This window comes from Charadrius vociferus, unplaced genomic scaffold (assembly GCF_000708025.1).
Source record: "Charadrius vociferus isolate BGI_N301 unplaced genomic scaffold, ASM70802v2 scaffold370, whole genome shotgun sequence".
Classification (NCBI taxonomy): domain Eukaryota; kingdom Metazoa; phylum Chordata; class Aves; order Charadriiformes; family Charadriidae; genus Charadrius; species Charadrius vociferus.
In genome coordinates this window covers 1,695,187-1,712,589 of record NW_009646744.1, presented here as the reverse complement: position 1 = coordinate 1,712,589, position 17,403 = coordinate 1,695,187, and the positions used below count along the sequence as shown (strand labels likewise).

At 46.0% G+C, this 17,403-nt stretch overlaps 1 protein-coding gene across 1 annotated transcript in view; it reads right to left on the bottom strand.

Moving 5' to 3' along the window:
• Positions 1-3,055: 3,055 nt before the first annotated feature.
• The window catches only part of FNIP1 (folliculin interacting protein 1), a 43,121-nt gene continuing 28,773 nt past the window's right edge, over positions 3,056-17,403 (bottom strand). Inside the window, exons 12-18 of the mRNA XM_009890817.1 lie at positions 12,127-12,273; positions 9,985-10,154; positions 7,202-8,627; positions 6,668-6,836; positions 4,583-4,780; positions 4,077-4,192; positions 3,056-3,134 (exon numbers count right to left, since the gene is read on the bottom strand). Coding sequence (XP_009889119.1) covers positions 3,056-3,134; positions 4,077-4,192; positions 4,583-4,780; positions 6,668-6,836; positions 7,202-8,627; positions 9,985-10,154; positions 12,127-12,273 — 2,305 coding nt within the window. The remainder of the gene's footprint in view (positions 3,135-4,076; positions 4,193-4,582; positions 4,781-6,667; positions 6,837-7,201; positions 8,628-9,984; positions 10,155-12,126; positions 12,274-17,403) is intronic.

The following is a 17,403-nucleotide window of genomic DNA, read 5'->3' as shown; positions in this document are numbered from 1 at the left end:
CTAAATAATTTAGAGAAAGCAAAAAAAAAATTGTCATAAAACATCTATAACAACTAATAGGGAAAACATACGCAAGGTGTAAAATCCTCTCTTTTAAATATTTTTTGTTCTTAGCAGCCCAGTGTTTGCCAATTGCAACAGAAACAGATCTGCCAATCTGTGTGCCTAGTACACTTAGTTTTCAGCCGGAAAATTAAGACATGTTAATGGAGACTGGTAATAGTGGAGAAAAGAAATCAAACATTAGTTTTCCATACACATAAAACAATCGCGATACACTTTTTAAAAGTCGATGCTATAGTCCTGTAAAAGATCCCTTTTTGCATTATTTAACAAATAGACATACGTACCACATTGTTCATGTACCCTAAAAGTTAACTTACAGAATAACTTCCCATCACAGGAGGGTTTTGGTTGCGTTTTGACCACAACACTGCTGGAGAGGGTGACACCGTGCCGGGAGCCACCGCTGGGCCCCGGGGGCTCTGCAGGGACCGGCACCGGTGGGCAGATGACGGGAAGCCGCAACTGCAGCCGCTTCATCTGGGACTGACTGAACACCTCATTACAACGGCGTTAAGGGGTCGGGTCAGGCAGAAGACAGCAGAGAAGGATGCCACCACACCACCACCTTTTTCTCCTTCTCAACACTCATTTCAAGCTGTGCAAGGGCCGTTCTTGAGAGTCAAATCCTTTCCAAAGCAATACCCACAATTCGCCCAATAATGGTTACATGGAGAAGAACATACTGTTTTCCTGTGAATACGCATTATAAGCACAACCGTGGAGGTGCCAGGATTACGGCGCGGCGCTGCCCGGCTCTCTGGGCACGTGCTACGGATGCCGCCGTGTGAGAAGCCTCGCCGAGGGCAGGGCAGGACCTCATCCCGGGCCTCCTCTGCCTGCGCCACCAGCGTCAGGTTACAACTGCAAACCTACGTACACCGGTCAGAATCGTAACCATTGGCTATATAACGTATCATAGCAAAGAGTTAAAAATTCGTATTCTGAGCTCAATCCTATATTTCATTAAAAATGTGTTTACACAACTGGGCCCCTACGTTTTGTGCTCGTTCCAAAAGCCAGATGTAACGTAATTTTGTGGTGAAGGAAGGACATTTGAAGAATAGGGGAGAAACATATCCTTAGATCACATATTAAACACAAGTTTCTTCCCTGCAGCCGTCAGCGTTAGATTTTATATACAAAAGAGTTCAACACTGCCTACGTTAATGTCTGGTTTACTTACTAAAGTAGACTCAGTCCTGCGTGGAAAGGGGTGTGGGTTTGCCATGTAGATCTTCCCTGGAACAGAGTCTTACAGATTTGAAATATTACTGAAAAAACACTCTGGGTGAAATCCTGGCCCCAGCGAAGGAAGGGAGGAGAGTTGTGTCGCTGACAGCGGTGGGGCAGGGATCTCTCCTATTGTTTTCAAGTTTATCAAATGGTTAAAATAGATTTGTATTTAAAATAACTCGGCAAACAACAATAGCAGGCGTGCTGTACTATTGAAAAGATGATTACAGAACGACGTATTTATAGAACTGTTTATAGAGTTCAGCGACCGAGTTAACACGTATCTCCTACTTCTGTGGATAATCCATGAATTTCAATATACTAAACGTAATTGATGAAAACAGAACCTAAAAATCAGCAACATGAATTGGCTGCTAGGACAAATCCGCAACGAAAAGCCTCTAATGAAGTGTCCAGTTAAACTGAGGTAGTAGAGCCTTTGAAAACATAATCCACCTACCACTGCGTATTTACATTGCTTACACCAGATTGGGTCCATCAGCTATTCCTACAACTATTGTATATACAATGACAAACCAGTGATGGCTGAGTAAAGGAGAAATGCTGAGAATAAAATAAACAACATTTCCTGCTGGTAATTACACAAGTGAGTAGAAAAGGGACGAGAGTCATCTGCATCAAGGGTATATTTGTCAAAAAATAATTTTGATATTACTATACTATGGTGTAATCAATGGTCATTTTCTTGTAGAATGGTTTTAAAAAATATATCAATTAGTTACCTGAGCAATTAAGGGTAATAGTCTATTCATTTTCCCCCCAATGCTTTGGTACAATTATTTCTACTTCATTATTTCAATAGCTGACTGACTGCTGTAAAAAGAATAGGACGTTGCAAGAACATTATAGACCATACAAAAGTCAGAGGTAATAGTCATGTCATTCTGGGGACCCCACGGGGAAATTTCAGCCAACGTTCTCTTGAGATTATTTTTTTTCCCCTTAACATTGTGATTACATTGTGGAAGAAAAGCATCACTTAGTATAAAGCAACATTTAAACATTATAAACATTTAATACTGGTTACAACATCCGGCCAAGAGAGAATCTCCATCGCTCGTTTGTCTGTTGGCCTCTTCCTCCCTCCTCCCTGTCCCCCCCGACACCCCCCGCTGTTCCCCCTCCCCAGCAAAAAGATCATAAATAAACTTGGGAGCTAAGTGTCATTAATAAGCTTTTTACAAAACAAACCAACCCCCCCCAACCCCTGTTCTTCCTCTGGGAAGTATCCAGAATTTGACTGTGACGTGAAAAAGTAGAAGTTGTTTACAAGTCATCGCAGCTTGAGAATTACAGATCTTAACGAGATCCTAATCAGTAGAAGCCAGTCTGAAGACAGCTGCTGCACTCTCTTGTTAAGTTTATAACTGGCGATAGCATCATCTATTTCTCAAAGCAGTTCTTCCGTGCATTTCCCAATATAAATTACAGTTAGCCACTGTGGCACAAACTGATAAAAAATGCAGATCTTCAGCTTTTGCTAAAATCTTTGCTTTTCTGTGGTTGAAATCTCGGGCTCACTCATTTTTCTTTTTCTTTATCCTTTTTTATAAATGACCAAGTGGGAGAGGAAAAGTCTCCAACTGTTTGCATAACGTGCAGTTCATATATGGAGGTGCTGCAGCTCAACGAGCAGTTTGTTTTAATTGCTTCAAAGAGAAAGAAGCCAGAACAAGTTGTCTTCCACGTTGTTTCCAGAGGGGGAAAAAAGTCAGCGCCTACGGCCTCTGGCATTTTAAAGTAGTATCTGGGCAACATAGGGAGAGTGAGTGCTTGCTACAGCTGCCAGTAAAGGGAGGTCGCTGGATTCGATCCTAAAAGGAAGCAGAAGAGTCACATTTAATCTAACCCGAAACGCAGCCGGGCCGAACACGTGCGTTAGTGACCACATTGCCTGCTCGAGCCCCAGTGTTTGTGCCGGGGCTGCGAGCGTACACGGCTCTGAGCGGTGGGACATTCTTCAAGTCAAAGCGAAGCCAACTGCGCTTCTCTCCTAACGCAGCGCTGCCGGCTGGGTTACACGCTGCAGCCACCAGATTGTTTCTAACATCCCCTCCAGACGCGTCTGCTCGCGCTGATGAGCGACAGCTCTGCGCTGTCAGCGCTGCCCCAGCGCCCACCTGCCTGTTCGGGGTTTTTTCACAAGGCCGACAAACTGGTGAGAAAGCAGATGGGAGGGAGGAAAACCAGCAGATTCCTTCCTACCCTCAAAGTAAAGGGAGCAGTAGTGGGGGACAAAGTGCAGGAGCACAGGACTAGGCTAAAGGACTCCGGCAGCTCCCAGGGAATCCCCGGCACCGTGCTGCAGCTGCTCCCCCATCCCCAGGCTCCACACGTGCTCCGTGTGCCTTCCCGCTCTCCCTGTACTCCTCTGAACACAACGATATTCACAGCCTTCCTTTATTTATTTATAAATACCCTTTATAGAGCTTCTCTGCCTGCGCCCCACACCCACAGAGAGGTAGGAATCAGGTGCCCCACATTGTTCAGTGATGAGTGACCAACTAAGGAAGGAGCCTGATAAGCTCCGGAGTGCTGAGCCCGTCTTCCTGCCCGGAGGGAAGAGAGAGAGGTTTGGGCGTCCTGGGGATCAAGCAATGGCTAAGGAGAAGCCTGCGGCCATGGGTGATTTATGCCACACCACGGTTCCAGTCCCATTCAGGAATCCATCTCGCTGCGCTTAGAACAAGCGCGGGCAGAGGATTTGGCAGAGCAAACCCAGGGCAGCGCTGCTCGGAGGAAGTTTGTGACCGTACCCCAGCACCACGCCCAGCTCCTTGACGTGAACTCTCATCTGGCCCTTCAGATACTCGGACAGCATCTTGCTTTTGAAATAGAGCTCCTGCAGCCGATCTTCCAGGTGCATAACACACTAGAAAGCAAAGGGAGTTGTGTCAGGGAGAAGACGGTGCTGTATCAAAACCGCGCTCAGCCTCAAAGCATAACAGCACAGACCCCACACATCTACTGCCTTTTCCGCGGCCGTGCCTAGGTGCATAATTAGTAAGATACTGGCAAATTTTTCTTCACTGGCAAGACTCTCACTTTTGAGCAGAAGCCTTTGGTTGCATGTTAAATCGGAATTAGTATGACAGCTGTCTTTATTAGAGAGCAGTGTTTAAATGGACAGCTCAAAAAGCTACATGAGGGGATGCCCTGGCTACAGATAAACCAACTAGGCAGAATTTTTCACCCTCTTTAACCTACAAAGTGAAAGGATGCTCTAAAAACCATCACCCTCTCCATTATCAGTCATACTTACAAAGTTTGGAGATAAATTATGCTTGTAAAGCTGAAGAGTGGAATGAAGCAGGTTGGAGACAAGACTTGAGACTAACACTTCCTTTCCGAGCTTATTATCAATCATTCGTCTCTGGCTACTGGCCACTTGCACCGTCCATTTGTCCGTGTCTGCAATAATGCAGACAGCTTCTGCGATCGGTTCGTCCAAAACGGGATGCTAGAAAGAAAAAATGAATAGCCGAACCCTGAGAATGACAAACGACAACGGTCTTTTCACAAAACCTCGTCATCCCGGATAGCAGGGGTAGCGTCCCAGACACTGCTTCGTCTAAAATAGAGTAACATGTGCTAAGAATTGCATTCCATCTATTAAAAACAGAGCTTTATTGTAAGCAAGAGACAGTCTTAGAAGGATAGTTGCTTCTTTTCTTTCATTTTCTTCTAGACTTGAAAATGTGTCCCCGGTTGACAACTATATCTTCTGATATTTGATATAAAGAGTTCTGACATATCTAAAATATATTTTAAACTCCTAAAACTGAAAGTACCAAACCCCCAACTTGCTGTTCACCATGACCGCGTGTTAATCAGGTCAATTTTATTCCCAGTTGTCACTGGTTTCCCTTTCTGGGAGGGCCAGCAGAGGGAGTCAGGAACCAAGCCTGAGCCCAGCTCCTCCATTCCTTCCAAGCAGCGTTCCACCCCCTGTCTAAAGCCGTGGAGGTTTCAACCAGGGAGTATTTGGAACCCTTCTCCAAGACATTTTCTGGACCGGACTGTCAGGAAGCACCTCTTTCCAGAGTCCCACAGGGACTTCACACGGGGCTAGGATGCAGTTAGTATTTTACTTGAAGATATCCATATAACATCTTGCTCACTCCTTTCGTATCCTCTCAATCTTTGATTTCTGCAACTGAAGTTTAAGTCTGCTGATGGACGTGGACCTCTATTAGGTTATATTGCAGATACATCTGCTTCACAGCAGCAGCTACCTCACACTGCTGCCTCTGCTGCCTGAAGTTCAATTACACTTCAGAAATGGCTTAAACATTTGGCTTAAAACACAGTGGCTTAAACCAGCGCCGAGAACAGCCGTGCAGGGCGCGGAACTCCCCCCGGCAGGGTAGGGCACAAGGAAAGGGGACAATAATGCGGGGAACGGCCGCAGGAAAAGTAGCCGTGCCATCTGTGTAAGGTGCGACGCACATTGTTAACTCGAGAGGTGTGGACGAAGGGGGCATTTCGGAGGCTCCCAGGGGAGCGCTCAGAGAAGCAGACTGCCTGCTAGCAGTCTGTGCGCGTCCATTTCCCCATTCCCTTGGGAATAAACTAGAGGGGAGCAGAATCACGCTTTTCATTGACAGTCTGCCTTCCAATTCCCTCCTGGTGACTATAAAAAGGGGTAGGACATGCCTCAGTTCATCTAGGAAAAAGCTTCTGTGGAGAAGAGATGATTTCCAGCACACGTGAGAAGTGTGAGTCCCCTTGGGACAATTATCTGTATATTGCTTTCTCCTTTTCCGATGAAGCCAGCACTACCGGATGCTTTGACTACAATCCTAAAAAAGGAGTAACGTCCCCAAAATTCTGAGCATTCCTGACGGCTTCACCGCAGAGGACACGTTCTGCCCCACAAGCGGCAGCACGTTGGTTAGATGGTGCACGGGAAGAGGAGGGAGCAAAGGGAGCTTCTGCACAAGCACTGCAGTAAGACTCCGTGCCTGGGAAGAGATACACAGCGACCTCAGCGTTTGGTCTTGTTTAACATCACTCCATCCTGTGGGCATGCAACTATCAGCAGGCTGCCACGTCTGCAGGAGAGGATGATTTCTCTACGGCTTAGCACAGAGATCCATCTTCTCAAGGGCCTCTCAGCTGGCTTCAGGGGGAGTCTTAAGTTTTTGTGCTCCAGATTTACAGTGAAATAACCATGTTTTTCAGATACATTAATTGAGAGAGGAGAAAAAAATTGGTGACCTGGGACTGAAGAAACCTGAAGAGAGCTGCAACAGTAAATATTTCCACTTCCAGCAGGTTTGTACATTCAAAAACATTTGCCCTTCCCTACTGTGACAAATACATGTACCAAATATAGCTTAATTACCTGCACAGCATGAGACAAATCTGACACCAAACAGTGCCTCAGCTTTTCATCACTTCCTATTCCTTGCAAAACAAAGTCAGGGACGTAAGATGAACAGTAGCCCCCTAGCAAGGATCTTCCAAAATTGGCAATACTGGGCTGGACAGAGTTCACTTCAACCAATTTTGACCTGCAAGAAAGGCATATCAAAGAGATGTACAATAGTAAACACCAAATTCAGTTTAAAGAGGCTGCATTCTCACATTTGTCATATCTCTCCTAACTTTCATTCAAGCACTTTTTAAAAAGAAAGAGTTTAAAGTCAACTTTTGCAGTCGGACCACTGTGGAAGAAGAGGATACGAGCCAAGATCGCAAGGCACAACTGATATTTTTTTTCCAGACCACTGATCTCTCTATATTCTTTTACAACCAGCAAGCTCAAGAGACACTTTTCCAACCACCGATGCCAAGTTAGGCTACATTCCTCCAAACGCGTGACATTGAGAAGAGGCTCTATCTTTTTTAGGCTCTATTGCTGCTGAATAGTACTTACCCAGGGAAAGGAATCTCGTATTCTTCTGCCCAATCTTCTTGCTCTCCTCCATAATAGTTACCGCTTGGTCTAGTTAGATCATGACCTGTATCCTCACTTTCGCTGTCACCCAGGGCACTATCTGAACTCTCATTTCTTGGAATGTCCCAATCAATTCCCGGGGCGACTTTTTTCTCTACATTTTCTTTGTCCCCATGGGGGACGCGAATAGAGATGCTCTCTCTTTGGTCCTGCTCATTAAAGCAGTTTTTGTAGGTCTCTTGTAGAACAGAGTCCATGAATTTACAAAATTCGCTAGGTGGTTTGCTAGTCTTTGTACACAGCTTTTTAGAAAACTCTAAACTACTGTTGTGAGCAAGAAGATCCGTAGCTGCTTGCCCTGGAATATCATCAATAGTCCGGGTTTCAATTGAACTGTCATCAGTAAAATATTCATCAAACAGACTCATGCTTTCAGCGTTGTATGGATTTGGATTCCAGCTCTGATGCTCACTAGCAACTTGAGGAAAGGGTTCAGCTGTCCCACAGTCTCTATTTTGGTCCTCAACAGTTTGTTTAGCTTCACAGTTCTGATCAGCAGACACTCCTTCCTCCGTTGCTGGCGGGCTGTGATGCCTAGCAATTTGTTCCACTACTGCCTGACTTCTGAGTTCGATGTCTGAATCGGGTGACATGGAATCTCCGATGAGGAAAGTCACCTTTGTCTGAGCTTCGGCAGCGCTGCAAGGAAACGCATCGCAGAAGAGCTTATCCGGCGGCTTCTTTTCCACAGCAATACCGGGTGACCTCATTACACTGACCGCCTGGTTGCCCGATTCCAGCGAGTCTTCGTTCCTCCACACGTTTGCCGTTGGCTCCAAACCAGATTCCGTCACCACACGTTTTTCTGGTGAAGCTGAACCTGTGCACACCACAGTCTCTAGTTTTGTGTCCAGGCAGGGTCTCGGTTGCTTAACATCAACAGCATCCTCCTGGCAATCGTCAGGAACAATAGTTCTGTTCTCATCTGAAGAAGATTCCAGCTCTACCTTCGGAGTGTTTTGAGCGTCTTCTCTCTCTTGCTGTGAAACACCTTCTATGTTTTGTGCAAGTGAAATAGGGCATTTGCAATATCTACAGCTACAGTTAGAAGTTCTCATTTCTTCAGACTCCATTGGTAGCAAGTTGCCCCTGTTCTTGTGCATCGTGACAAGCACATACTCGGATTCTTCTACTTCTCCTTTCTCCAGTGTGGTAGTTATAACAGTTCCAGGCATGACAATGGCTTCATCTTCCCCATTTTCTAGAAGATGTGTCTCTTGAAGTTCAGAGCATCTGATGAAGTAAGTAAGGAAATAAAGCAATCTCTGTACCAGGTCATGCCTTTTGCCAACCACAACTGTTTTCGCTAATCTCACAGGTGATCCAATAGCCCCATACAGGTCACCTAGAATAGGAAATAAAAGACAATTATTTTGCATCTTTAAAATAAATTATTCTTCTAACAGACAATTGTTGTGACCACTTTTCAAAGGTCAGGTCTGCAACAGAAAAATACCAAAGCAGAAGAGGACAGCTATGCTAGTATTTTAGTTTCAATACAGAGAATCCCAAAGATGCTGTTGGTATCGTATGTAAGGTGACACGCTGGTCAGGGAGACATCTGATATCGCATATTAGGGAGTATTTGCACCACCTAACTTCAGTGCCTAGCTTTGGAGGCTCGTCTCCTGGGTTCCTTATATAGCCACGGGAGAGAGGAGGCATCTACTCTGAACTACCCTGGATAGTCTGGAAAGTGGGCTGAACTTTTACCCACCAAGAGAAAGCTGTAAGGAGAAACAAACCTATGCCAACAACGAGGGCAAAAAGGGACAGTGGCGGGTGCATAGCTGAGGCCAACCTTCTTCTCTTCCCTCCCTTGAGCTCTGTTATGGGTTGAATGGGTTGTTTTGACTGTATTCCAGATTCAGCTGAGGAAGCGTGTGTGCATGTGTTGTTCTGGAGGTACCAGGGCACTGCATGAATGCAGGGATGGGGGACAAGGGATCCAAGAGGCCTCAAAGGTCAACCTAACCCCAGTGGATCCCTTGAGTCCCACGAGCTCTGAAATCAAGTCTTCTTGCCAAGACCCTGGCCATTCCTGCCTGTACCAGAATAGGGCAACCTCGCAGAACTTTCTTTTCCCCTCCCTAACCAAATTCCATGACAGCTTGTGTGCAGAGCAGGACAATCTGACCAGAGAGCAGGAACCTCACCTCCTCTTCTCTACTCCGCAATTGGAAGACAGTACGGCCAGCTACTCATCCGACGAGGCTTTGAGACCTTACCCAGGGGCTTGCCTAGTCATGAAGTCCTGTACTGTGTCACTCCTTTGCCTGTTGTATTGACAGTATGTTCATTTCTTATCAAAAGATGGATTTCCTTGATTTGCTCTTTCCAGAGCCAGGCTTATTGATAGCAGCATCCCAAAAAATAAAAGTGGATTTTCTATATAAAGGGAGGACCAGAGGAGGACTGGAATCCTCCATCACCACCAGGGCAGGTGACCTTAAGAGACCTGCCACAGATGACTGAAAAGGGCTTTACTTTTTGACTGCCGTTTTATAATGCCGTAAGAAATTACAGCATATATAAAAAAAAATACAGTGACCACCTCTAAGCTTGAAATACACATTTTTGTCTTGTTTTGAATAAAAAATAATAATAATTTGGGTGGGAAGTAACAAGCATCCATAAAAACCACCACGCGCATACCCATTGATGTAAAGCTGTTGGATGGTTTAGAGGTGTTTGCCACATACCGAGCTGTGCCCACAGTGGGTTGTATGGATGGGTTTTGGCCAGCATGTCCACGCTCTGGGAGGAATGCTTTTCCAGGAAGATCCTTATAGGCGGCTGGCCATTCGGCATGACGGTAGGGACCCAGGCCAAGTGGTTAGTCAGGACTGCAGTCAGTAAAGCTGGTAAAAACCTGAAAACAAAATATTCAACATCATTTTTTTCCAGGTACACACTCAGGATGTTAAAACTGATAGCAGTTCTACAGCCCAAGGATTGCAGAAACAAGCACAAAGTCAGCAGAGATCATCCCTTCGCTGTTGGTTCTTTGGGGAGAGAACAGAGGGCTCTACCCTCCCTCTCACCCCTGCAATGCTCTTTTTTAGAACACACATTTAAAGTAAAATGAAATATTTTAAACTTGTGGCATCTCAGTTCCTCTGTTTGGCAATAATTATGAGACTTCCTATTTTGCAAGCCTTATGTTGTAAAACATCTCAAAACCAACTTTCTTTGTGCGCTGTAAGAAAACAGTGGCACTGTGTGGCCTCTGTACTCCAAGAAGGAGACCTCAAACCCTTAAGATCTGTGACTATTGATGAGAAGGAAGGCTCTTGCTACCAAACCTGTAAAATAGCTAGATGCTGTGTTCTTTCATATAACTGTGATGCAATTTAAGGGCATATGGCTGCTCCTTTTCAAAAATACACACCCCCCTCCCGAGTTCTGTAGCTCAGCCAGAAAGGCTGTGTCGTTACACTGGCAAAACAGTTTTCACTAGCTAAGCAAATAAGGCAAAAAGCCTTTCTGAACAATGTTAACTATCTGATTTATTGTAACGATAGAGCATGGTTTCTGCTCCGTGGAGGGAAGGCTTTCCTTCCCAGTCCCCCTTCCTGGGAGGAGGAGCGTGCAGAAGCGCAGCCCAAGAGCCGCTCGCACACCGACAGATGGTGCTGGCGGCCGCCGCAGCAGCTCAGGTGCCCGGGGAAGAAAGGAGTCAAACGCCACCAAGCCTCAAAATAATGCTATTTGAATAGTTTACAAGCATCAGGAACCCCTACAGTTTAAATTTAGCCCCATTTCCTCACTGGAGACAGCTAAAGGAGGAAAGGAGATTTAAAACTGGATTGAAAAGGATCTGGGGCTTGATTTTCCTCTTGCTTCCATCAGTGTAAATCTTACTATATTTAAAATAAAACAAGCAGAACAAACCCAATTTAATGACCATTTAAATGTAACCATGATGTACAGGGCTCAGAATGGCAGTGACCAAAGGGGCTAATCCCAGGAAAGCTTCCACTGCAATGGGAACTGATTTTAAGAAAATACAACTGAACCCCTCACAATTCCCTACGGTTTCTCCCATTGCACTAAGGTGGACCACGCCGACCACTAATTGTCACCCTCCCATCTCAGGGAGAGAAAAGATGACAAAGTTAGTGGCAAAGCTGGGAGATGGTGAGCAGCAGCCCCTTCCCCACCCTGCAGAGAGCAATTTCCCCGGAGCTAACAGCTGGTCTTTCACTGCCAGTCCCACTCAAACTTCACATGTTTGTGCTCGTTTTTGGACTTCAACGGAGCCAATGTTTTAAAAACTTCCCCTATTTGTGCCCTGGGGAAAGAGGATGAAGTGTTGACAAAAGAGAAAATTTATCAGATTCTCCCGAGTTTATCAAGAACATTCTCTTTCTCAATTTTTAACAAGCGCTCACGGCTTTGTCCTTAGGGCAGAAAGGTGAGTACTAATGAAGCACACAATTTCTTTAGTGGCATTTTACAGAAGTCAAGTTTAAGAGCAATTTGCGGTCAGACAGTATTACAGACATGGCTCTTACTGAATGTCTAACCTTGCTCATCATATGATAACTGATTTTGAAAGGTAGATTAATGCATTTCATGAGGTATGTTCACCCCCTTCCAGACATACACACCCATCACGCGCTTCCTATGGACATGTTTCAAATGTTTAGCCTCTACCAGGATTTAGAGGATTGTGGGGAAGCAGGCATTTAATAAGATACTTTATTTCTTTTTAAAAGAAGGTATTTATGTATGGTCTTTTGATTATTTGATTACCTGGATTTTAAAAACAGATTCAAAAATTGGTTTGAAATACAAAGGCATGAACACGCACGTAATTTAAAAACTAAAATCCACCATACTGGTTTTTAGAAGCATTCTCCATCAAGAAAGTGAATTCCTTCATGAAGCGATGGCAAAGCTGGTTCTTTTCTGGTGTCCCCGACATCATAGTAAGCCAGACAGGCTCCCCAATCCGTGGCATCGTGTAGAGATTGCAAATAGTTGTTCTAGAAAAAAAAAATTAATCCAGAAGACTAAACAAAATAACCAAAGGCAGAGAGAGATCCCTATTCAGAGAGTTTACTGTAACATTTAGTTCCAGCTGTCATTGCTATCAGAAACAAAATTTCTCTCATCAACTATTATCCAAACCATATTGTTCGCTAAATAGTGTGAATTCACCCTTCCACCTCGGAGAGTTCAGGTTCTCTGTGCATGTACCTGAACTGATCCCAGGCACAGCAACATTCACTGTCAAAAGTCAAGAGCTGCCCTGTTCCGAACAGAGAAGAAATTCACAATCTTTTGTTGTTACCGCTCTGCTTTCTCTCCATTTCATTCAAAGCATGTAAATCCTCCATAGTTCTGCTTGATTTATGACTAGAGCAAGTTTATGTGTATCTGACTTATAAATAAAAATACCTTAACTTCCTCCTTGCTTTAAAAAACTGCTGCATCTCCAGGCCAAACCCACCAAAGCGTGGATTTGTAGAGCAGGGGACTAAGTTACTTCTTTAGCTTTAAATACAGTGTACGGGAGTCAAAATTACCCCACGGTTTCAAGGACTAGGCACCTACCCTCATCGGTTTTGACTTTACAGAGGACAGTAAACGTACGATGAAAACTTTGGCTCTGCAGTAAAACACCAGATCAAACCCCCTCAGATTACTGTTAAACTTCTCAAAAAATACAAACCAAATTATAGTTTTATATTAAGTACAATGCCTACATTATGACACTGTGGGGACACGTATTTTTATCACAGTAAAAATGTAGCCTGAAAAAACCTCAGAACAACAAAGCAAATGACTGATCCATTCAGGTTTCTCATGCACAACTTTTTCTAGAAGAGATATTTTTGGTTTACAAGACAAAGATTTACATTATCCCATTATCCCTAGTACCAGCCCTGATTTACAAAGATCTTCTCTGGATATGTTGGTCTAAAAATTTATAGACACTTCCAGAAGTAAAGCCATGGCTGCGCACGTCAGGCAGGCAAACACACTCGAGCAGCGGCTGCCAGACCTTGCGTGGTTTAGTGTTTAAAGTGAAACTCCCTCGGAAGTGAGAGCAGCAGAGCAGCACACAACGGCACCGGTACGAGGGGCACTCGGGGGAGGAAGGAATCATTCCCCGGTTATTTGGCAGAGAAGAAAGCAGCTGTAACGTGACCAGACCAGAGCAGCTCCCCACAGGGCGGCAAAGGCGACCGTGCACCGTGCCGAAATCACCGGGACTGCTCAGGAAGAAAGGGGCTCAGGGGGGCGGGGGCATTTTCTGCCCTATTTTCTGTACCAGTTTTCATTAAATACAAAATCCATCCTGTGTGTTAACAATAATGAAAATCAACCCCGTCTTCCTCAAAGTTTAGATTTTCATCCACTCCACTGCCACAGGCACAATGGGAAAGGCAGCAAACGGTCAATGGGCTGGAAAGGGGGAAAGTCACGTTACCAGACCCACGGGCACCCAGAGGGCTCGCTCTTCGCTGGCTCCGTTTAGAGCAGCCTCGGAGCTGCTCTACCTTAACCCTCTGCTGCTGGTCCTCTCTCGGGAGGAAAGCACAGGCTGACCGGGGCACAACAGTCCTGCCAGGTTAGACGCGAGCGGGGCATGCAGCCGAGGGACACCGGCACCGCCGCACCGTGGGGGGGAACCGGAGGGTCTCCGGCAGTGCAGTGCGCTTGGGGCACCGGGAACTCACATCTGGGCAGTAGTGAGTTGAGACTAGAGGTGGGATTATTAAGGGAAAGCTTTCTGTTCACAGCCCATTAACTGGAGTGGATGTTAAAGAGGCCCAAAGAAAGGGAGGAACCCCAAGTCCAGCGACTTCAAAGCTGGATGAGTTTCAAAGTTCAAAACAAGTATCGAAATTTTCACCCCCCAGACACAGCTGACCTTAGAAGCTGAAGATAAACCGAACAACGTAACGTAAAATACAGCTTATTTCTCCTTCATATGCAAACTAACCCCAGCCAAACCTCTTGCAGCTCGGCTGTTTTGAAAAAAGAAACTACTTCTATACTAAAACCAACATATTAAAATATTTGTTTTCGTTGAAAAGATAGACCGAGTCTTGTGATTCGTTATTTACTATTCTGGTAACCCTGGCTGCATCTGCAACTGATAGTGTTTCCTCAGAGAGCGATCAGATTGCCCTGGCCGGCGGCCAGCAGGCATGTGACTGCGGCGCAGGGAACCCTCCATGCCAGCGCAGGCAGCAATGGCACAGAAACCAAGGGCAAGGATTAACTGCTTTCCAGCTCTGCAAACACCGAGGGAAATGCTCTCCTTCGAAAAAAAAAAAAAAAAACAAACAAAAAAAAAACCCAACCCAAAATAATAATAATAATAATAAAAAAAACCCCAGCAACAAAAAAAAAAAACCCAGCACAGCACAGGGAAGTTAACAGGATTTAAAAAATAACAACCATTAAAAATCAAATTGACTCCTCTCGGCCATCTGCAGCAAGCAGCCCCCTCCCCTCCGCTCGCCGTCCCCCATCCACATCAGCATCGCACAGTGGCATGCGAGGGAAACTTCAGTTCATGAGAGACGCTGTTCTTTTGAGGGTTCCAGTGCATTTAAAATGGTTTATATTTGGAAATGCCTCTGGGAGGCTGAACTCCAGCCTGGAGCTCACAGGCACCTCGGCACCGGCGATGGGTGCAGCAGGCGCAGGGGCTGCGGGAGCTCCGCAGGAAACACCCCGGTGTCTAACAGCGGCTTGAAACCCAACAGAGCACAGCCCGGCCAAACGAAAATGAAGGCCTGAGCAAAACCCCTCCTGTAATCCCTCCGGGGTTTGCCAGCTCTGCGGGCACAGATGGCAGCGAGTGGCACGGTGCGGCACGGCCGCGGGTCAGGCGTTGTGCTGCTCCCTGCTTCACCCTCACCCAAACACACCTGCAGACCTCCCCGGCCTTTGTCCCGGGTTGTAGTACCAGTCCCAGACGTCTTTCCCTGGTGCTGCACAAACTAAACATTGACAGACGGCTCCTGGGGGATGAGAGCATCCCTCTGCAGCACCCATCCTCCCTAAGGGAAACACTCGCGACCCTCGGCACCATGCTGCGAGAGTTGCCGTATAACAGCAAAGCTTACCGCCTCTTTAGGGGTTGTTTCAGAAAAGAAAAAACATCAGCGGTTTGTCAAACTTACTTAACATGCATTTTCTCCCTATCCTCATTCCCTCCTTCTGTAGGTGATTCTTCCTTAAAAAGGCACGAGAAAATGAAGGGGGTAATTGCTGCAGCGAGTGTGGGATCAGGGCTGCCCCGCGCAGGGAGCCCATGCGGCTCCTGCACCCGTGCTGGCACAGGGACCAGCCTGCACCGCTCAGTTCACAGCAGCATAAGCTGCTTAAAAATTACTGGCATAAAATAGGATCAAATTTGGCTGCCAGAAAGCAGAGAGAGGTGTTTCCCTCGGCCTCGCGTTCGGTATTTCCTTGCCAGTTTGCGTATGTGCCACACAGGTATTAGTCAGATGCATAATCTGTATTATCAATGTGCCTCAGGGACCGGGGGAGTCGAAATGTTTATGCAAGTACAGTAGCTTATTTCATAAGTCATGCGTCTGCACAGCTGACATCTGAAGAGAGTTTTAAGCCTCTAAGTCAAGTGTTAATAGCTAAATCCATCAGTGCTTTATAAAATTAACAATTGCTGTAAAGTGAATAACGATGCAAGGGCAGGCCTGGAGCTGGGCACCAAAGCGATGGCAAATTTATCGATAGCATCAATTTGCAGAAGCAGGCTAGGCCTTTTGGAGAAGGCAGCTTTGTTTTTCCCCAGGATGAGACAACAAGAGCAAAGGAAGGGCTCCGTTTTGCTGTCTTATTCCCCTCCTCCTCAGCCCCCAGTACCAGCAGGTAAATGCCTGGCTGACCCTGCAGGCAGCTGCCCTACAACCACAGCACCTTCCCTGCAGGGGGGGACTTTTGGGTGGCAGGAGGCTACGGTAACAACCGTCACACTCCCTGCTCCCTTCTCTGATCTGCCCGGCCGTGTGTGGCTGGTCCCCCACGCCTCAGTAATGTGAGGTTATTCTAATCACCAGAGGAGTGCACACCAGCTACACTTGAGAACCTCTGAAAGTCTGTTTTTTTTTTTAAAAAAAAAAAAAAATTCTCCTTTAAAAAAAAAAAAAAAGATGACAGACTGCAATGAGTTAAACTAGCAGAGGATTACATTTTAGAAACACAAACCCACTGAAGTCAGCACCCTTCTTCCCTCCAGCCTAATTTGCTAAGAGGGCAGGAATCAACACAAGTCTCAGGTTCACCAAAGGACTCGGGCTCCTGACTTCCCCGTGACTTCAGTGGGAAGGCAGACGCCTAAAGAGGTAATAGTGGCCTAAATGGGTTTGCTGAACCTGTGCCAAAGCATCTTTGCATTCAGCCTTCAGTATTTAAATACGTCTTTTTTTTTTACTAGACACACATTGCTTTGAAAAGCAAGTGGCTCCTGCATGTTACAGGAATGTTTTTCTCAATGGCAGCATGCAGTGCCAGCCCGAGACACCGCGGAGGCACCAGGACCGTGCCTGCCTGCGGGACCGACCCGGGCTGGGGGCACCGGCTGGTGCGTGCCTCTGAATGCACTCGCTTCAAAAAAACCCCAAACCAACCAAAAAACAGAATTGCCAAAGTCTGCTGCCCCAGGAAATTCATTTATATGAAATTAAACTGGATTTAATTTACCTCGTTACACTATTAAAGAGTAATATTTATATCACCATGGAAACCTCTGCATAAAACTGGTAGTTAGACACATGCTTCCAGTGCTGGTTGCGCAACGGCCGTGTCATGTGAATGATCGAGTCTTACAGCGGCTCAGGAGGGGAGAGCGCCAATCCTCTGATGTCCAGTGGGACATTATTGTCCTCCTCAGCCCGACAAGAGCAGCCTTCCTCGTCCCATCCCAGCTCAGCACCGCCGTGCTTCCCTCCATGGAGGAAAAAAGCTAGCAAGGGGGATTTGGCTGGTGTTTTGAGGGTTATTTTTCCACATTTGACTTGGGATACGTGCCCCTCCCCACCACTCTGGAACTGTTTAACTTGGAAGGACAAGGGAGAACAGGCAAAGTCCGCTGATCTTGAGGGGGGGATGTTTCGGGGAAAATTTTGGGA